At 32.8% G+C, this 20,748-nt stretch overlaps 1 protein-coding gene across 1 annotated transcript in view; it reads left to right on the top strand.

Moving 5' to 3' along the window:
* Positions 1 to 319: 319 nt before the first annotated feature.
* Positions 320 to 20,748, top strand: part of LOC129798953 (membralin) — a 116,693-nt gene continuing 96,264 nt past the window's right edge. Inside the window, exons 1-5 of the mRNA XM_055842483.1 lie at positions 320 to 463; positions 622 to 918; positions 6,917 to 7,795; positions 11,855 to 11,948; positions 12,026 to 12,083. Of these exons, the coding sequence (XP_055698458.1) occupies positions 728 to 918; positions 6,917 to 7,795; positions 11,855 to 11,948; positions 12,026 to 12,083 (1,222 nt within the window). The 5' untranslated portion in view covers positions 320 to 463; positions 622 to 727. The remainder of the gene's footprint in view (positions 464 to 621; positions 919 to 6,916; positions 7,796 to 11,854; positions 11,949 to 12,025; positions 12,084 to 20,748) is intronic.

The following is a 20,748-nucleotide window of genomic DNA, read 5'->3' as shown; positions in this document are numbered from 1 at the left end:
TTAAGTTTGGATTTTCAAACAAATCTAGTCCATATATTCAATATGGCGTAGTAAATTTACAAAAAAATATATTCGCTAAAAATATTGTAATAATTGTAATAATTAATTATAGGTGCAGTGATATTATATTCGTAAACAAATTGCACTGAGAAGCTATAATGGGTTAAAATTTTTAAATCAGTTGAAGGTGTAATTCGAATAAAAACCGTCGGCAAAGCGAAGACAAATTTCAAAACTAGAGCCACCTTGTGGTGACAAGATGGAACTATGGTTTGTGGCGCTGCTATTTGGGTGTCTTTCCCAAAAAACACCCAAAATCACTGACAGTGACTGTCAAATTGAGCTGAATGTTTCAGTCGATTTTGGTGTTTTGTAGTGAAAATAAATTCAATTTAATGCATGATATGGTGACGGAATAAATAAATAATTTATACATTTCGCCACAGAGACTCACAAAGATAACGTAAGTAGACTTTTTGCGATGCTAACTATTTGTTTTCTGCCTTAATTTCTGCATTTTCACTTCCATTCCCTTTCACAACCAAAATGAGCCCCAATTCTTTGGTTTTTTCTTTCACAAAGAAATCTCAAAATCTCTGCCTTAATCCTTTATCGTTGCAGGAAGAGACGACAGGTCTCTCAAGTACATTTTCCGCCGAAGATTTGAAGACGCCGAGGGAGGGACTTTTGTGGACCAAGAGGTGACCAAAGCAGGGAAGCAGAGACAATGACTGAACCAAATGTTTTGCCTCCGGGAGTCAATCCGGAGAATAATGCCATTCCGGGCGTCCCACTGATCAACAACAACAACAACCGGCCCAGGAATAACAACCAGAATTCACTGATGAACGTCCGAGATCGCCTCTTTCACGCCCTCTTCTTCAAGACTGCCCTGGCCTATGCCCAAGCGATTCCCAAGTAAATTCTTTTATTTTATTTTTTCCCCCTAATTTTGCTAGCCTCCGGTGATTCCCAGGAACTAGCTTTAGCTGTCTTGGGAGTTCCTGGCTTTTTTTTTGCAATGACAAGGTTTTGGTGGAAGATGCTGCGCAAGCAGGAAAGCGCATAGAAAATTATTTTAGTGCATTTTTTTCTGGATTTGGCAGTAAAATTATTATTGCTGATATATTTATCAAGAATGGACCTTGAGGAAGAGCAAAAGTATTGCTTTTCTCAGTACAGATTTTTTTTCTGCTCCATTTTGGGGAATTCTCAATCCTGGATGGTTGCAATGTACCACAAAGTGGATTAGTCGAGATGTCATTAAGTTAGAGAGCATTTAGAAGAGGGTAAATTTTCATATGAAATTAATCTGAGAATAAATAAATATAAAACTTTCAAGACCTTTGGAAATTTAGGATTCGATAAATATATATAAATATATATTTCTTAAACGAATTTAGTCGAAAAAATATCCAGTTAATTTCCAAATAGTTTTATAAATTTATAATATCGATTTAATATTATATGGCTGCAGCTCAGCACACATGATAAATCAGGAAAATTTCAATAAATCAAAATTCACGTCCCTTTCTGTCGCAATCCTTTTGCATAAGTCTTTCTCACTCTTTCGTACTCTTCTTCTTCTTTTAAATATCACACGAAATTCAATTTAGTTCGATCTAATTTTGATGCGAAAGACTAGGATAGACGTATTTAAAATTATTGAGAAGGAAGTGGATTTGAATTTTGATTTCATGAAATTTTCTTGATCTAAAAAGTGTGCCAGAGGCATAATAAATATTTTAGTAAATGGTAACAAATTCAAAAAATTCACTTTCTACTCAAAGTATTTCCCAACAAAAGTTAATTGAATAATAAGATTACGACTTAGCTTTTAGACTAGGAAAATTTCGTGAAATCAAAATTCACATCCCTTTCTTTCTCAAATGTTTTGCATCTATTTTACTCTTTCGTACTCAAAAATGACTTGAACTAAATTAAACTTGTTGTGATGTTCAAAAGAAGAAGAAGAATACCAAAGAATAGGGACAGACATATGAAAAACTTTTGAGAAAGAAAGATATGTGAATTTTGATTTTTTTGAAATTTTTCTGAACTTAAAGGTGTGTCAAAGTAATATAGAATTTGCATTTCCTTTTTAATAAATCTTAAGAGCTTATTTAAAAGAATTATACGAAGTTAAAAAGAAAATAATTAATTACATTTAAAAGAAAACCCCTTTTAATGGGCTTAACTTTAAAAGGTAATTGGTATCTTTTGCAACTTTTGATATAAATTATTATATTTAAAAAAAAATGTAATAATAAAATTGGGCTGTTAAATTTGGTTTCATCGAAAATTAGATTTGATAATTAAAAAAGGGTGGCAAAACGTCCCAGGCTTTGCCCCCGATTCATAAACCGATTCATAAATCACTCAATATATTGCCCAAATTTAGTATTAATATTATTGAATTTTGGATTAAAGTTACTTATCGGTTCATTACAAGTTCACAACCGATTTATAAATCATTCAAAACATTGTCCAAAATATACCTGAGGAGTATTATGATTGTATTTCGAATAAAAACCAGTGATAAGCCCAGATAAGCTTATGGTAGCTGAGATTCTTTACAGGTGACCTCGAAATGCGTGCAACTCGGGGTGCTTGCAACTCGAAAAGCGTGAAAATTCGATTGTGAGTTGAATTTTGGGGGTAAAGAATCGCGTCTAGCCAGTTTCATCCATTTCGACTGCCGAGAACAGTTTACTCGACGCGATTCTTTACCCCCAAAATTCAACTCACAATCGAATTTTCACGCTTTCCGAGTTGCAAGCACCCCGAGTTGCACGCATTTCGAGATCACCTGTAAAGAATCTCAGCTACCATAAGCTTATCTGGGCTTATCACTGGTCATTTCCTATTTTAAATAGTCTGAGTGGGGAAGACCAATAAAAGAAAATAAGTCCATTGAAATCGGTTGATAAACATTGGAGATAGAGTCCGGTCCATATGGATATAGTAAGGGTCGGGGTACAGTGTGTTTAAGTGGGGACGGATGGGACCCATCATTAGAAAGATCGTGCTCTCAGATACAATATATACAGAAATTTCATCGAAATCGCTTCAGAAACACTAAAAATGCAGTCCGGTCAAGACATTTTTGATTATAGCTCGGGTCAGGGAACATCGAGAGAGGAGTGCGACCCACCGTTGGAAAGGTCTCGACCTCAGCTACAACACACTAAAATTTAAAGAAAAAGCATCGTCTAGTTTTCGAAATATTCGAGATCGATTAATCGAAAATCGATTTTTCGATTAAATCGGATGAAATCGGGGTGTCGCAGGGCTTGTAGTATTCAACGAGAGCTTTCCAAAACCGAAATTTTTCCAAATCCGATAATTAGAAGCGGAGATATGGCCAAATTAAAAATTGAATTTTTGTCCCCCCATCGCTCGGGTCAGGGGGGTCGGAGGGGGTTAAGTTTGGTACCAATCGAAAGGTCTTAGGCTCAACTACAACATACTAAAATTTGAGATCGATCCATGCTATAGGGGATGAGTAATTGAAAAAACAAAATTTGGTGGTGTTTATAATGGCGGAAGAATGGGGTGGGGGAGTGGATCTGACATCACCTACTTCTAGCCGCCCATCGACATTTAACCTTTGCCGAAAACCGCTTGTCGATATCTCTTTCCATTCTCTCTCCAGTAGTCGAAATGTAACGGACGGGACGGACGGGACGGGACGTCCACGAAAATCGATTTTTGGCGCACATGACTTTCGTGATCTATGAGTGTCAAAACGTGTATATCAAAAATTTGGGCCCGATCTGACGCGGTCGCATTTAATCCTAGGACCACTAAAGCCGAGATTGTAAAGAATCTCAGCTAATTGTTTTTCGAATTTATGTAATCTGTAAATCTGTAAATCGAAAATTCACGATTTTTGAGCAAAAATATCTAAGCTCAGGAGTTAATTAGGATCCTGCAAAAAATATCCTAGATTTGGACATCCTTATAGTTTGTAAATAATCCAGAAGAATCGGATTTTTATCGATTCTAGATAGTCTAAAAAAATTGTTGTTTCCATGGGTACCCAGAGTCCCAAAGGAGACGAAAGAGGTAAAAAAGGCCCTGTCGTATTTCTCATCCGAATGGAGTCATGTTTGGTTTCGTTGGAAAGGCCTTGGAATTTCCGAAAAACTGAACCGGTTACAATGGGTTCTGAACCGATAATGAACCGCTTCATGACCGATAACTAATTTTTATCTAAAATTCAATTATATTATACCTGAGGTGAATTTTGGGCAGTGTTTTGAGTGATTTATAAATCGGTTCAAATCGGTTGTGAACCGGTAATCAACCAGTTATGAACTGATAAGTATTTTTTGTCCGAAAATCAATTTTATTACTTTTAAAACTACCGTCGTTGCGGGTGACTTTGACTTTCATAAATTCTAGCACTTATCGATGGTCTTCGCCGATCCGGTCTACCATGTCAAAGTATATAGGGATATGTTATGTACCAAGTAAGGTACAACGATCCCCAAAAGGATTCTTGTAATTTCAATAATACACAGTAAAAAAAATTAACACTATTATAGTGTGTAATCTTTCACACCACTATTATAGTGTTAAATTTAGAAAAAATGTTTAATTTAAAATTGTTCAATTTAAAGTTGTTGAATTTCAAGATGTTGAATTTGGAATTGTTGAATTTTCTTTTCATTTCGAAGATTTTAATTTTTTGCCTTTTTAGACTTTTTTATTGGTTTTTTTCCTGTACTCGGGATCCCCCCTAATACGAAATGATAACATCTGATGCTCGGATCTTCACCGTATACTTATTATGCATATAAATATTTGATGTTCTATATGACTTTTGCCCAATGAAAAGCATCTCGACTGAAGTATAAATCTTAATTGGAAATTCAACAATTTTTACACAATTTTTGTTTAAAAATTCAACAACTTTTGTTTAAAAATTCAATAAATTATAGTATAAATTTATAGTAGTAAAATTTTACAGATTTTTTTTACTGTGTAATCAATGAAATGCTAATATAGGTATTTTGTAAAAAAAAACGGCTCAGTGAAAAAGTTATCTGAAGGTGCAATTCTAAAATCGATTTCAGAGTAGTAAATTGCCCAAATCTATTCTAAATTTATCTGGCTAGAATAATCTACTTCGATTTTGTTGATTATTTTATTAAAATACTTTTTTCCCCTATTATCTTCCTAAGAACGCATGATTTATGTTATAAAATTGCATATAATGGTCTTTCTAAAGCTTTGTTATAGAAGTATTTGGCTGAAAATTATCCAATTTTGTGGGAACTTAAGATAAAAGGACTGAGATCTACAAGATGGTATGGTCGCCATCTTGATTTGACGTTTCTGTGCGCCATTTTGAATAACTGTCAAAACAAAAATCTCATCCGATTGAGCTGAAATTTTAGTATGTTCTAGCTGATGTCAATGCCTTTTCAGAACATATATAAAATCCGACCTAGGTCAAGTTTTTGTCTGGATATAGGGGCTCCAAGTTCAAAATTTTGACATTTTCATGAATACAGAACTATAGGGAGCTTCTTTTATCAAAACTATCACTAAAAAGACAGCGCTATCGTTAGGCGGTGAGATCAAACAAACAAAAAAAGTAATGTTTTTGTTTATAACAGCGCATTATTTGAGGATCTGAAAAACTGTTTTTGCAAAAATGAAAAGAAAAAAAATAAATGCACTTTTCATTTATTCTTTTTTAATTATGTAAGAGTAAATAAATATAAAAAATAAAAGCCTCAACCATTTTTAATGGTTACTGAGGCATTTCGTTTAGGTTTTAAAATTAAGGATTAGTAAATAAAGATCGCCAAAATATGAATATTTCAAAATTTTAAACTCTGAGCCTATATATCTAGGTAAATACTTGACGTAGACTGGAACATAGATATGTTCTGTAAAGGTCTTGACATCAGCTAGAACATACTAAAATTTCAACCCAATCGGACTAGTTTTAGGTTTTGACAGTTATTCAAAATGGCGGACAGAAACGTCAAATCAAGATGGTGACCATGTCATCTTGTAGATCTCGTGCATCTTACCCTTAGAACTGGAGATCTTCATTGTCGTTTATTATCAGAAATTGTTGATTTTTTAGTATTTATTAAAAAGTGCAAAGTCACCCGCACCTTATCCCAAGTGCAAGCCTTTTTTCTTGATTTTTTTTAAACATAGTAAAATTTTATAAAATTTATGTTAGTTGCACAAAATCCATTCATTAACAACTGAATACAAATAATTTTACCCATTCACCCCCCTCCTTTCACTTTAACTATCCACTTTTAGAGGGTAAAGTTGAAAAACAGCGAAAAAACGTGCAAAGTCACCCGCAACGACGGTATTTTGTGGGATCTTTTGAGTGATTTGTGAATCGGTTTAAATCGGTTGAGAACCGATAAAAGGTAAACGATGCGAAAGTACTGTTAAGGTATAGCATCTAAGTCATGAGCTCGAGCAATTTGCGAAGCCTAGAACGCTTTGCCACCCATTTTTTATTAAAATTCAAAGCCCTAAATCGAATTTGTACGCATTCCAGAAGTATTTAAAATTATTTTTTCAAAAGAAAAATATACAGAACTATTTTATAAATTCATATATGACATTGATATTGATATTTTGTATTCAGAAGATAACAATTTGTTCTTCCAAGATTCTTCATTGGATTTATTTTTTATCGCATAACGATGCTCACGAAGCATAAACAGAGAAATGCTTGAATTTTAAAAACAAACAGCATGAAACCTTAACCTTGCAGCAAAACATGAAATACTAGTTATTTCGCTTGTGGGCTCATAACAAAGTGATTGCCCAAAAGAAATATCTGATGCATCTCAGAAGGAAAAGAAAGAAATTTGCTAAATGGGGAGACTTTCCTGGGAAATATTCTGACATTTGGATATTTTTCCAGACCAATGCGTCGTGCCATTGAACTGTTGATGCTGCTGAAGGCGCTCACGGCACTCTTTATCCTGGTTTATATTCACATCACCTTTTCACAGACTCCAGCCACGTGTCTGGAGCACGTGAAGGCAGAATGGCCCAGAGATGGGATTCTGCGGGTGGAAATCCTAAAGAATCCTCCACAGGCAGCAAAGATTCCATCGGAAATGGATGAGGTGGAATTGACGTTGATGAGGAATAATCAGAGGGAGGGTCTGGTGAGCATTGATCCATCTACGACTCTTCCACACGAACAGGAGCCACAAAATGGGGCTATTGAGCCCGAAAAGGAACCACCTCCGGACAATGAGAGTCAAGTGGCTACAGAATATGTCAAGGTCTACATTGAGACACAAATGGTGATGATGGAGAGAACAAAGTTTGACAGTATCTTCTCTGATGTCTCCAAGAGTCTCCTGGCTGCCCAAGAGGAGGAAGAGGGTGGTGCTGAGGGAGAACTTGAGACTTCGGAAGATATCCAGGAAGACTCCATTGTCTATGCCAATCAGACCCTCAATGAATCCTCCATTGCTGGCGAGGAGGAGCCCAAAGAGGGTGAATTGCCATCGAATGTGCCAGAAGTTGAGAAGATTGTCAATGCTGTTTGGCTGGAGGATCAGTACATTGTGGAATATTCCTTGGAGTATGGATTTCTCCGGCTCTCAGCGCCTACACGACAAAGGCTTAAAATTCCCGTTTACACGGTGACGCTGGATCCGGAGAAGGACAAATGCTTCGGGGACACCTTCAGCAGGTTCATCTTGAAGGAGTTCCTGGGCTACGATGATCTACTGATGGCCTCGGTGAAGGTTCTGGCCGAAGAGGAGGACAACAAAGGTTACCTAAGGTGAGTTTGAGATTTTTTTTGTATCTTGAAATATTTCAGCTTAAAGCACTCGACAGATTTCGGTTTTAAATCTAAACCTTCTAACGTAGTTACATGATAAAACCCTCATCTGAATATTGATTAAAAGTTGTTTTTTTTTTTAACGACAGTTAAATGAAAGCATATTATTTAATTTAATTAATTTTTAAAAATTTATTTAATTTATTAATTTATTTAATTAATATCAAAAATTTTAATAATTTGCATTTTTGAATGTTTCACTAAGAACTTTGATGCAGATTTTACCTTTTGACGTTAAGAAAATCGATAAAAGGAATTAATTGGGTATTGCCGTATATGGATGAAATGTTCGTCTAGATAGATTTTAAATTATATTCGAGAATGAAAAAAATAGTTGGAATTTTGTTCGAAAAATACCAAGAAAAATACTGACGAACACCTCTGGATAGTTTCAAAAATAAATAAATCAATTAATACACTGAGAAAAAAGGGTGCGATTAACTTTTTTTCCTCGTGACTTTAACATTTTTAGGTGTAATAATATATCAACATTTTTTAATGTTAATTTTACACCTTTTTAAGGGTAAAATTAACATGAAAAAGGGTAACTTTTACCCCCAATACACCTAAAAAGGGTAATATTTACACCGATTTCGGATCAATATTGCAGGGTAAAATTAACATTTCCGGAATATTATTTTAACTTTTTCGGATTTCTCTCAGTGTAGTTTATTGATTCGTAACCGTTTAAAACTTATCCTGGTTTTATTTTTGAAGGCCTTTCAATTAAATCCAAATTTGACCAAATCGGTTTAGAAATAAGCCCTTCAGAGTTATTCAAGTTTTGCTTTTTGGAAAATTTCATTTTAACAATTTTTGCAGTCACAGGTATCTATGGTTGAAATATTGAATTCGAATTACTTCCACAAAATATCTGAAGATATAAGAGAAATCGTTAACGACGTCTGGGAGCCCGGAGCTTTCGGTTTTCGTAAATGACCGTTTGCTCCAACGCTCATCGTGGTCCCGGTCAAAATCGCCAAAGCTAAATGGGTCAAAATTGTAAACGCCAAAATTCCAAAAACCAAAATTCCAAAAATGCCAAAATCTCGAATGCAAAAATCTCGAAAACCAAAATCCAAAAAGACAAAAATCTCAAATTCCTAAAATTGCCTTAGATACTTCCACTATTGCACCCGCTCTTGCCGGAGGTAAACAGAAATTTTCTGTATTTTGTAATATTATTCTACACATTATTCTCCGTGTAATTTCGTCCCTTTCAGGATTTTGACCATTCGGGATTTTGGCTTGCAGAATTTTAGCTTTCAGGATTTTGGCTTTCGGGATTTTGTTATTTTTGGATTTTGGTTTATTTGTGATAACCTGATTTTGATTTTCTGGTTGGTTTTCCGAATTTTGGCTTTAAGGATTTTGTCTTTCGGGATACTGGTTTTCAGGATTTCTACTTTCGGGATTTTGTTTTTTTTTTGGATTTTGGTTTATTCGTTTCAAATATATTATGTCGCTTTCGTTCAGGACAAGATTGTCGGCATCATCGCTATCTTCCGGGCATAACATGTGGATGATTTCGGGTTCATTGATCATGATTTTTTTTCCATTTTTAAAGTCATCTACAAGAGTAAAAAGTTATGAATTTACAACATATACGCAGAAGTATCTTATAAATTATCAAAATATTACCTGCTTTAGTCAGTATTGCACTGGGAAATCTCAGCTAATTGATATATCACACAATATTACACGAATAATTAACTATTTTGCGCACACATAAACAAAAACATGAAACACTCTAACCACAAATCTTCGAAAATCCACTAGAGACAGATTCGGTGTTTTTTTTTTACCTTTATGGACGATTGGGTCATATATGACCCATGAAAATTATGAAGCTTTCCTGAAAATACCAATAAACTATAATTTTTACTTTGTTGAGAAATATTATGTATAGTTATTATAGATTCTAGTCCCAAGAGGTTTTTGCTTAAAATATTACAAATATTAAAATTCAAACACCAACGTGAAAATTTGAAAATTCGTTATTTTTGAGCTCAAATATTTTTTATATAGCAAATAGCTGGAGATTTGCAAAAAAATATCCTAGATTCCTACATCTTTCTACTTTGTGATTATGTACAAACATTAGAAAGAAATAACTTCAGGTAGTCAGGAAAAATTATTTTCTCTATGAGTCACGGGTGACCCAATCGTCCTTAAAGGGTTAAGCAGAACATACCATTTTCTTTATGACTTCGACAGTTTCTTCATGAATCAACAATATTTTTGTTGAAACAATGGAGACTATGCAGATTTCCTATGCAGAAATTCTGCCAAGAATCTGCAGATTTTCGGAAGAATTTCTGCCGAAAATCTACAGATTTTCTACGCAGAAATTCTGCCGAAAATCTACAGAATTTCTCTAAATGTACTAGAATATGCCGTTACAATTCAAAAAACCTCCGAGTTTTTCCTCGGCAGGTACCCACCCGGCAAATTCTGCAGAATTCTGCAGAAATTCGTCAGATTTGAATTACTAACTGCCGAAAAATCAGCAGAATTTCTGCAGAATTTTGTTCTAAGGTGGATCCGATCGTTGTATGAAAATTCTGCAGAATTTTCTGCAGAATTTCTATAGAAAATTTTAAAATTATCGGCAGAATTTCTTTAGAGTATTTAGATGATTTCTACATTTCTTCTACCCTTTCTAATGTTTCTAAACATTATTTTAACTACATAAAAATATGTATTTCAATTTAATTAAAATTCAATTTTTATTCAACAATTTTACGTGAATACTCTCTTTTTACAATATTATTATAATGTTATGATACAATATTATTAAATCAGCCATAATAGAAAATACGAAGGGGAAGGAAATGATTAGAAAACACGAAAGAAATTCGCGATGCTCACGAAGTCGCACGACTATCCCGAAGCCACACGAAGTATCCGATTGAATGACAAGAAACGTTAAAATTTCAAAAATGCAGAATTGCAGATCGAAGTTTTACTGGGTAGAGCAATGATTTGACGGGTTTTACAACGCAATTTAAATTCAAATTATACCTAAAATTTAACGGTATTTGTGTTAATACATCCTACAATAAATAAATATTTAAAAGCAAAATGAATTCATTGAGTATTCGAAGAGAACATACATAATTTTAATTTATTTATTTCCATGGCCGAAATTACACTCAAAGTGGCCGAAATTAGAAGCTGGCAGAAATTAGGCACACTTTCCCTGTAGAGAATTATCTTTCCTATCAGTTTATTTAAATTTCAGATAGTTTCGAAAATTGTCTGTGCACAATTTTTCAATGTTTTGATTTAGTAGACCTTGAAGGAATATTGAATTTTGTGTTTAAACGAAAATCTTTCAACTTTATGCGATATCATCAGATATAAAAAAGTTAATTTGTAGTTCAATTGCAATTATTTGTCATTTTAAATGTAAAAGCATTATTGTGTTTTGGACGCCTGGACTGCAGCCAAAATGGGAAACCCTTCTGAGTGTCTTCTTGGACTCTATTCTCAATTCCATTTATTATTTGATTTACTGGTAAATTTTGAATGTTTGCCAAGAAGAACTCGATGGCTTACATGATGAACTTTCCATTTAAATATCTACGTACGCAATGTTTTTGCCTGAAAATACTTTTCGTACGAGAGTTGCAACAAGAATCCGCTGTGAAATGCAAAGTCATCAAATTGTGCAGTTAACCCAAAACCTTGAGATCTTCATCAGGTTTATTTATTTATTTACTTTTTTTTGTGCGTCAAAAAAAAACCGCGTGGTCGCAGATTTTACCTCGTTTGCATGTTATCATTTCGGACGAACGCGGTGTGTTTGTGGGGCGAACAACTGAAGAAGTTGCATTTCAATGAGATTTTTTTTGCCACTTGAGTGCATTTTGAAAGGAAAAATATTAAACTCTCACGCTATTTTTTAGATGCTTTGAAATACTTTCTATTTTTTTTTCTAAGGTCTAATTGATGATTCTGATGCGATTTTTTTTCTGTGTTTTTTTTTTGGGTTAGAAATGTCGTGACTGGAGAACACTATCGATTTGTTTCGATGTGGTGGATGGCTAGAGGCTCCTATCCGGCCGCCTTCTTCATAATGCTCCTCTTCGTGAGTCCAATTCATGTCAATTGAAGTCTTTCTTAGGCATCTAATTAATCCCATCCTCCTTTATTGTCCATTCACAGACTGTCTCCATTTCAATGCTGCTGAGGTATTCCCATCATCAGATCTTCGTCTTCATAGGTGAGTATTAATTCACCCATTATGTGTAGAAACTTGTGAGAGGGGTATATGCCATAGTCTTGGAGCATAAGATGTCTACTTGTGGCTTAATTCGCATCCAATAATTGCCATCACTTTGCCTCCTTCAGAGACCACCAATAAACACAAGTTTCTATTATGCCAATTGCGTGATCCCGTGAGCAGAGTTTCAAATATTCTAGATTGAAAATTATTTTCATAGTATTATTTTTTTCAGATTTTTTTTATTCAGAAATAATCTAGGATAACTTAAAACGAATGTTGAATTTTTCAAAAATTTTCAAAAATTAAATTTTGGTTGGTATAATATTGAATTAGGTTAGTAAAAACGGTTAGCACAGCACAAAATCAATTTCAAACGGTAAAAAATAAAATTTTGGTCAATAAAAATAGATTTTAATTAACAAGTAATGGTCAATGAAAAACTAATTCAGGGTAGTAAAAAAATCGATTTTAATCCATAAAAAAATTTAATTTAGACATCAAAAAACTCAATTTTGAATTTTAATTGGTAGAAAAATAATTTTGGTCAATTAAAAAATAATTTAGGTTAGTATAAAAATCATTTTGATTGGAAAATATTCAAGCTTGGACAGCAAAAAATCAATTTTGAATTTTAATCGGTAAAAAAATAAATTTGGTCAATAAAAAATAATTTAGGTTAGTAAAAAAATTCATTTTGACTGGAAAAAATTCAAGTTTGAACAGCTAAAAATCAATTTTGAATTTTAATAGGTAAAAAAATAATTTTGATCAATAAAAAAATTTAGGTTATTAACCCATTCCTTACCATTGTATTATACATCATACGCAAATTGAGTGATTTTTGATGATTTATTTCTGGGCAATTTTTATCTGAATTGCTGTCGGGAATGGATTTTTGGTAACGTTAGTTATTCAGTTACTTCACAAAAATAGTCCGACAGAGATGAAAATACATTTGTTATTATTTTCTTGCTTCGCGGAAGGTCATGCAAAATTTTTGCTCAAAATGGCGGACGGAAAATACGATATCCCGTCGAATTTGTTAAAATTGGTCTCTTTCCTCTTTCCTGATTTGAATTCTAGTTGCTAATTGGTGTTCTTGGATAGTTACTCTATCTAAAGCAATAAAGTTTGTAATAAATTATTGCACAGAATTTAAATTCAGTGACCGTTAAGACGTGTGTTTGACAGAGGCTCCCCGCGCCCCCATACTAGCTAAAATTTTTTTCTTTTCAAAAATTTCATCCACTAATCTGTAGGAAACTAATCCCAAAATATGAACATTCTATCTCAAGTATTTCTGGTACATTGACTGAATGGGTTAAAAAAATAATTTTGATTGGAGGAAATTCAAGCTTGGACAGCAAAAAACCAATTTTGAATTTTAATCAGTAAAAAAATAATTTTGATCAATTAAAAAATAATTTAGGTTAGTAAAAAATCATTTTGATAAGAAAAAATTCAAGTTTGAACAGGAAAAAAATCAATTTTGATTAGTAAACAATAATTTTGGTCAATGAAAACTCAATTTTTATTGACAAGAAAAAGCATTTTGATCAATGGAAAATTAATTTAGGTCAGTAAAATTTGATATCTGTCAGCAAAAAAATATCGATTTTAGTCAGAGAAAAAGAAATTTTGGTTAACAAAAAAATTGACTGTGATCAGCAGAAAATCAATTTTGGCCAATTGAAAATTGATTTAAGTCTAAAAAGTCGATTTTGGTCTTCATAAAAATAGGTTTGAGCAGTAAAAATTTCATGTTTGGACAACATACATGAACGGTAAAAAAAATTTGGTAAGACCAAATCGATTTTAATTAGCATGGAAATAATTTCGGCCAATGAAGAGCTAATTTTTCGTCATAAAAAATCAATTTTGATAAAGAAAAATAAAACAATTTTGGTTAGTAAAAAATTTCTCTATCAGGAGAATAAGAATTTTGATCAATAAAAAAATGGTTAGTAAAAAATCAATTTTGATCAGTAAAAAAAAAATTAGTAAAAAAACGATTTTGGTTAGCAAAAAGTTTTTTTTGATTAGTTAAGCGCTTAAGTCTACAATCATTCTAGCACGACGGATCGTACTAACTGAACTGAAAGTGTTACATTAAGATTTTGTTAAACGATGATTATGAGGGATTTGAAACTTTAAAATAGTGATGACATTGGAGTAAGTTTGTATTACTGTTATTAGCCTCCCAAGTAGCAAAATTTGATGGTTGTCTCTTTTACCGCAATATAACGTTATTTTTACTAGGAAGAATTGCGTCAGCATTGACGAAAAAGTGAAAAGTGTGTAATTGAGGATATCATTCTACTTCTACTTATCATGCTCTTGTCATTATCTACATCATCTTCAATAAATATACGGAAGCATGGAAATTTTATTATCAATTTGAAAATTATTTAGGGGGATTTAATTATTCAACCCTTTGAAAAATTATTAAAAATGTGATTTTTTTAAACATAGTTTCTATTGAAAAAAAAAACATTAAAAGTGATTATAGTGGAAAATTAATTGAACATATTCTTCTTAATAAAAGGGGTGGAGAGTAATTTGAGTAAGTTAGTTAGATAGAGAATGTTGACTTGTGGGGGGGTCACCAAAGACCGGAACTCAATATCTATTTCCGTTTGGCAGCTAGGATCGTGTGAAGTTGAAAAAAAAACACGATTGTTAAAACTGGTCTCTCTTTGAGCTTGAGAAGTTAAAACAATAAAATTCAATAAGAAACATTCTACAATGACAGAAAACAGCTAATAAACTCAAAAGTTTTTTTGGCACGCTAGAAACATAGGAAATGTCATGCCCCTGATCGCAGGCATTAATTAGGTCCGAAAAGTTCACTTTCGACAATTTTCTGTGGCACTATTGAATCTAGCTTTTTCCTGCGACCAGCTTTAACTAAAATGGTTATAAAATATTTTCCGGCTAATCTTGAGTTCTTGGGCAATAGAATAAGTGCTTTTGTTCCGGTCCAACTTAAAGATTTCCATGATTTTATCGACATTTTCGATGATTTTACTACCAAAGCGTGCCTCATCTTTGTCGTTCATTCTACCAGAACGAAATTCTGTATTGGGTCCATAAACGGCTCAAGTTTTTTTGAACGTGTCCTTAAACTTTTTACTGTAGAACATATCGGTTTTTCTCTTGTTTTACCTTCATTTTGGAAACCTTCATTTGCTGTAAAATACAAATGTCTTCATTAAACAGTAAACTTTCAAAAACTTTTTGGAAGACTGTTGTCACGGTTGTCACCATTCAAACACCGTTTATTTTGACCCGATGCGATTTATACATATATCGAGATATTACTTATTAATGAAAATTTGCGAAAAATGCTCAAGACTTACTTGACCTAATATAACGTGGAAAGGAGATTTTTCTTAACAGTAAACCTTCCGACCGTTTTTCGGTCAAATGATAAACCGCCGTAGGGTGTTATACTCAACAAACTTTTCTTAAAAAAGACCAAAAAATTAAAATTTATGCACTGAAAAATATATTACATTCACATTTTAAGAAATTCATAAAGTTTGATAGTGGCATCACTGAGAAAGAAAGAGGGTGCTATTAACTTTTCTTCCTCATAACTTTAACACTTTAGGTGTAAAAATATATCAACATTTTTTAATGTTAATTTTACACCTTTTTGAGGATAAAATTAACTTGAAAAGGGGTAACTTTAACCCCTAATAAAGCTAAAAAGGGTAATATTTACACCGATTTTAGATCAATATTGCAGGTTAAAATTAACATTTCCGGAATGTTATTTTAACTTTTTCGGATTTCTCTCAGTGATTGTACCGTTTAAATATTTGCTAATCTTAAACCGGTCAATTTGACCGGGTCTTGGTAGGTTTAGTGTTAAAATTAAGTATGACTTGCAAATTACTAAATAATTACAATGACTATAAGTTAAAAATAACGTCATGCTGACTATATTTTGCTACTTGGGATTTCAATCAGAATTTGAACTTTATTTTTAACATTTGATTTTTAATTTTTCTAATTCTTCTTAATTCTATGTGCAGTAATATCACATTTAAAGTACTCTTGATACCTCAAATACTTCAGAATATTTAAAAATTACCTTTTGCCAAGAATATATTTCACTTTTATGATGTATTCAAAAATTTTTATTTTTTTGTATATACAATTTTTTTTCACAATTTTATACTAAAATACTGACTAATTTTAATTACAGCCATTATTGGTACAGTAGGAATTATTCAATTATTATAGTTATTCAAAATCTTTTTCTATAATCCCTACCAATCTAGATAATAATTGACCTCAAATGTTTGGTGTAAGACAGTGTATCTCCATGAAGGGTGGCTTAAATTTCATTAAATAGTTATTGCAATACAAGTCTTCCCATAAATTCTAAATGCCTTTAGCAGGAGAATTTATGCAAGATTATCATGCCGCTGACGTTATGTTGTGCCAATCAATTTATATTTCTATGACCTTTTCAATATTAAAGCACTGACCTCCCTTTCTTTTCACTCCATACACTGGAGCATGTTTGGGCTTCTAGAGAAGAGATATTCAATACAGCAAGACCACTCCTTCGAAGGAAGAAGTTAAATATTGACAGAGTATCGGGGAATGTTTCAAATAGATGGAATGGTGCTCTATTGCCAACTTTGTGACCAATAAATTTAAAAAAAAATAATATATATAAATTTTCATTAATTCTCTTTAATCGTTTTACCCGTTTTACCTGAAACATATTTTTTTTTAATAGCAAAATCAAATTGTCGATGCAATAATTGCGAAATAAGGCTATGTGTATATTTTTTTAAAATCATATTTATTGTGTATGGTGTCCCGTTCAGAATAAACCGAATTATTGAACACAATTAAATATCGCCCATGTATTCATTTTACACACGGTAATTCATAATTATTATTATATTGATTTTTTCTTTGTGAAAAAGGGCTGCGTGAAATTGAATAGAAAAATTAATACCTTATTACCTACGTTTAATGAAATATATTGTGGATTTTATTGCTCGAACTCCAAGAGACGGGAATATGTATATTATCTGGCAAAATTATAACAATGGTTTACGTTGAGAAATTCAATATCTAATATACATTTGTAATTATATTTCTTTGATATTCAAATGGGCAAGTCCTCTTACAAAAAAATTAGAATTGGTTGTATTGAACAGTTAAAAAAACCTTTATATTACATTTCCACAAAAAAAGAAAAATCGTAAAATCAGAGTGCATTATAATGACATCAGACTGTTATGAGTGCTCTTGAACCTGTGTTTTGGAGGTAATACGGCGTTATCACACTTGCACATTTAAATTTTAATGTGATTCACATTAAATGTCGCTTGTGAGCGTCCAAATATGTTATTTGTGTCTTTTAGTTACTTAAAATTTGGGGTTTTTCTATTAATTGATAAAGAAGTGGACTTGGCCTGCAAAAATAAGTTTAAATTTACCTAAAGCATAAATATTTTTCACATTAAAAAATTAAAGAGAAAATCGCATTAATTTTTCGCATTAATGCTATAAATCAATTTATATCAAATTTTGCGGACCAAGTCTACCGTTTTATCAACAAATAGATCAAATTTTGAATATAAAATGATTCAAACGCACAAATTACACATTTGGACTCTCACCAGCGACAATTAATGTGAATCATATTAAAATTTCAATGTGCAAGTGTGATAACACAGTTAGGCAAATATTTTGTTCATATTTTTGGTGTTTTCCGTCGGATTTAATATGTGTGGGAACTGGTGAGCATCGGGGCAAAAGGGGCAGCACAGAAAAATTCAATTCATTTTGAATCTTTCGGCTCGAACTCCAATTCTTCCTCAATGACCAAATTTAGTCTTTTCTTGCTTTGTCAAAGGGTCTTTTTGGTTCACAAAACATGAGATCTGAAACATTGCACTTGAAATTCGTGATATTTTAACTTTATTATTGTTAAAGAATAGGTGAATTGCTAATTGTTAATATAAAGATGGATTGAAAATTTGTTAGAAATTGTCAAAATATCACGAAATTCAAGTGAAGACCTATTCCCTGTGAACCAAAGATTCCCTATGCTACGACAAAGCAAGGAAAGACTAAATTTGATCACTACGAAAGGCTTGGAATCCGAACCGAAAGCTTTGGGAAAAATTGATTTTTGCTATTCTCCGACGTTTAGCGGTTCTTACATATGTTTTTTCTCCTGTGTCTTCAAAAATCCCGAATGCCAAATTCTCAAAAAGCCTAAAAAAAAAATCAAAAAACGAAATCCCGAATGTCAGAATCCAGAACCAATATCCCGAAGCCAAAATTCTGACAACCGAAATCCCAACCGCCAAAATCCCGAATGAGTCGAAATCTCGAAAAGGTCAATTCCTGAAAGCTTAAATCCCGAAAGGACATTGAATTGAATTTTATTGTCATCTCTGTTTTTTCCCACCCCCCATGCGGCCATCGCCGTCTTAGCGTCGATTCCAACGTCCGGGATGAAAACGATGGAAAATACCTTCATTGGTTGTATATTTCGGGACCGTACATATGCAAGTAGGTCACTTATATGGGAAGATGAGTATGCTCACGGAGAGAGGTTTGAAAAACCTAGCCAATAAGGCTGCTTGGTTAATAAATCCTAAGAGCCAAAATCCCGAAAACCCAAAATCCTGAAGAGACAAAATCCCGAGTGGGTCAAAATATTGAATAACCAAAATCCCAAAAAATAAAAAATTCCAAAAAGTCAAAATTTCGAATAGTGAAAATCCCGAATGAGCGGAAATCCCAAAAGGGCAAAATCCCGGAAACTAAAATCTTAAAAAGTCTCAGATCCAAATCCCTAAAAACCACAGTCAAAACCCTGAAAGGGATGAAGTTATACAGAGGATAATGTGTGGAACAATTTCTCAGAATGCAGAAAATTTCTCTTTGCCTCCAGCAAGAGTGGGTGCAATTGTAGAAGTAGGGTGGAATCACCACTTTTCGCCACTTTTCTCCACTATTTATGAAATAATATAGCTGTAAAATTGTTCGCATCTCTGCTGCTGCTACTTATAGAGTCAAAAACACTAATTTTTTGTTTTGAATTTAAGTGTTCGAGCATTTTTTAGAGCAACATTTTAATCAAGTGCATGGAATCCAATATTTCTTACCAAATATGCCAAGTGTCATGGAACTTTTATCGAACAAAATTAAAGTTTTTGGATAACCAATTTCTCTATTGAACATTTAGTTACGTTCGACGAATACATAAAATTTATATTTAGTTAGTTAATATTTCATTTTATATTACTTTTATGTAATAATGAGGCATGGCGGAAAGTGGTAATATTCTGAAATTGAATTACGACCTGTCGCCATTGTTTTTCCATAGGCGACGGTAACTTCACTTTATAGATTCTGAGTTGTCAAATCTGCTTTGTTTACTTTCTGTAGTAGTCTAATAATTGAATTTCTCAAACAAAAGTGAAGAAAAATAATTTAAAGTGAGAAATAATAAGGTGATCATTAGAAAACACGAATTTTGAATGTATTATTTTTATAACATTGCCTAAAACAATCCAGTTTGGACCTTTCCAAGTGGGTGGCGAGAAGTGGTTACAAAACTGGCGGAAAGTTGTAAAAAGTGGCGACGAAGTGGTTATTTTTGCATTGTTATTAAAAATTAGTTTTTTGGCAATGATGATATTGGAATTTGGAAACAGTTGAACACATAGTATTATGAAAATGTTTTTATTCCATGCAATTGATATTAAATTAGTAAAAATAATATTATAAATGAAAAGATTGTGTAGGGTTTCATCGTAATAAAGACATAAGATTTTCTACAATTCAATTATGGAATTATGGAATTAGGGGAAACTGGGGCACCACCAAACACTGCGATTTTTTAATCTGATATTGGATATCAGAGGATAAGACCGATAAGAATTTATAGGCACTATAGGGATGCTTGTCCACTGAAGGAATGGTCGAGATAGTCCAAGTAGTTTATAAATGAAAATTACTGTTTGGTGGTACCCCGTGTTTGGTTCAGTTTCCCCTAATTATGGAAGTTTTAACAGAATTGGAGTTAAGATTGTCAGGTAGACTAAGGGGCTCAAAAGAGCCTAGATGTCTGATCACCTGCGAACTCAAGTACACTCCGTTTTTTTTAAATCTATTTATCTATCTAAAAAATCAATTTTTAAGTAGTCCAGCGTTAAATTAGAGGACTTTTGTTTTGACGAATTTAGAGCCAATACATCCAAGTAACTTTGTGTCAAATTTGAGTTATCTTATAATAAGGGTCAAAAGTTATAATAAAGTTTATTTCACTTTCTCCTAAAAGTGGCGATAAGTGGTTACTCCAGCCTAGCTATCGCATTTTTTAATAATTCGAGATATTGGTTTTTAGAATTTTGGTTTTCGGGATTTTGGCGTTTGAAATTTTGGCTGTTTTTTGGTTTTTTGGGATTTTGAGGGTATCGACCCTTTCAGGATTTTGGCTCTTCGAGATTTTGGCTCATTCGAGATTTTGACTTTTTGGGATTTTCACCCATTCGGGATTTCGTCTTTCGTGTTTTGTAATGCGGGATTTTGGCGTACGGAATTTTGGCTTTCGGTATTTCGGTTTTTGGAATTTTGACCAGGACCCATTTTGTTCTATCAATTTTATCAGATA

This window comes from Phlebotomus papatasi, chromosome 1, assembly GCF_024763615.1.
Source record: "Phlebotomus papatasi isolate M1 chromosome 1, Ppap_2.1, whole genome shotgun sequence".
In the NCBI taxonomy this organism is placed as follows: domain Eukaryota; kingdom Metazoa; phylum Arthropoda; class Insecta; order Diptera; family Psychodidae; genus Phlebotomus; species Phlebotomus papatasi.
The sequence above is the reverse complement of the archived record's forward strand: the minus strand, read 5'-3'. Positions and strand labels throughout refer to the sequence as shown.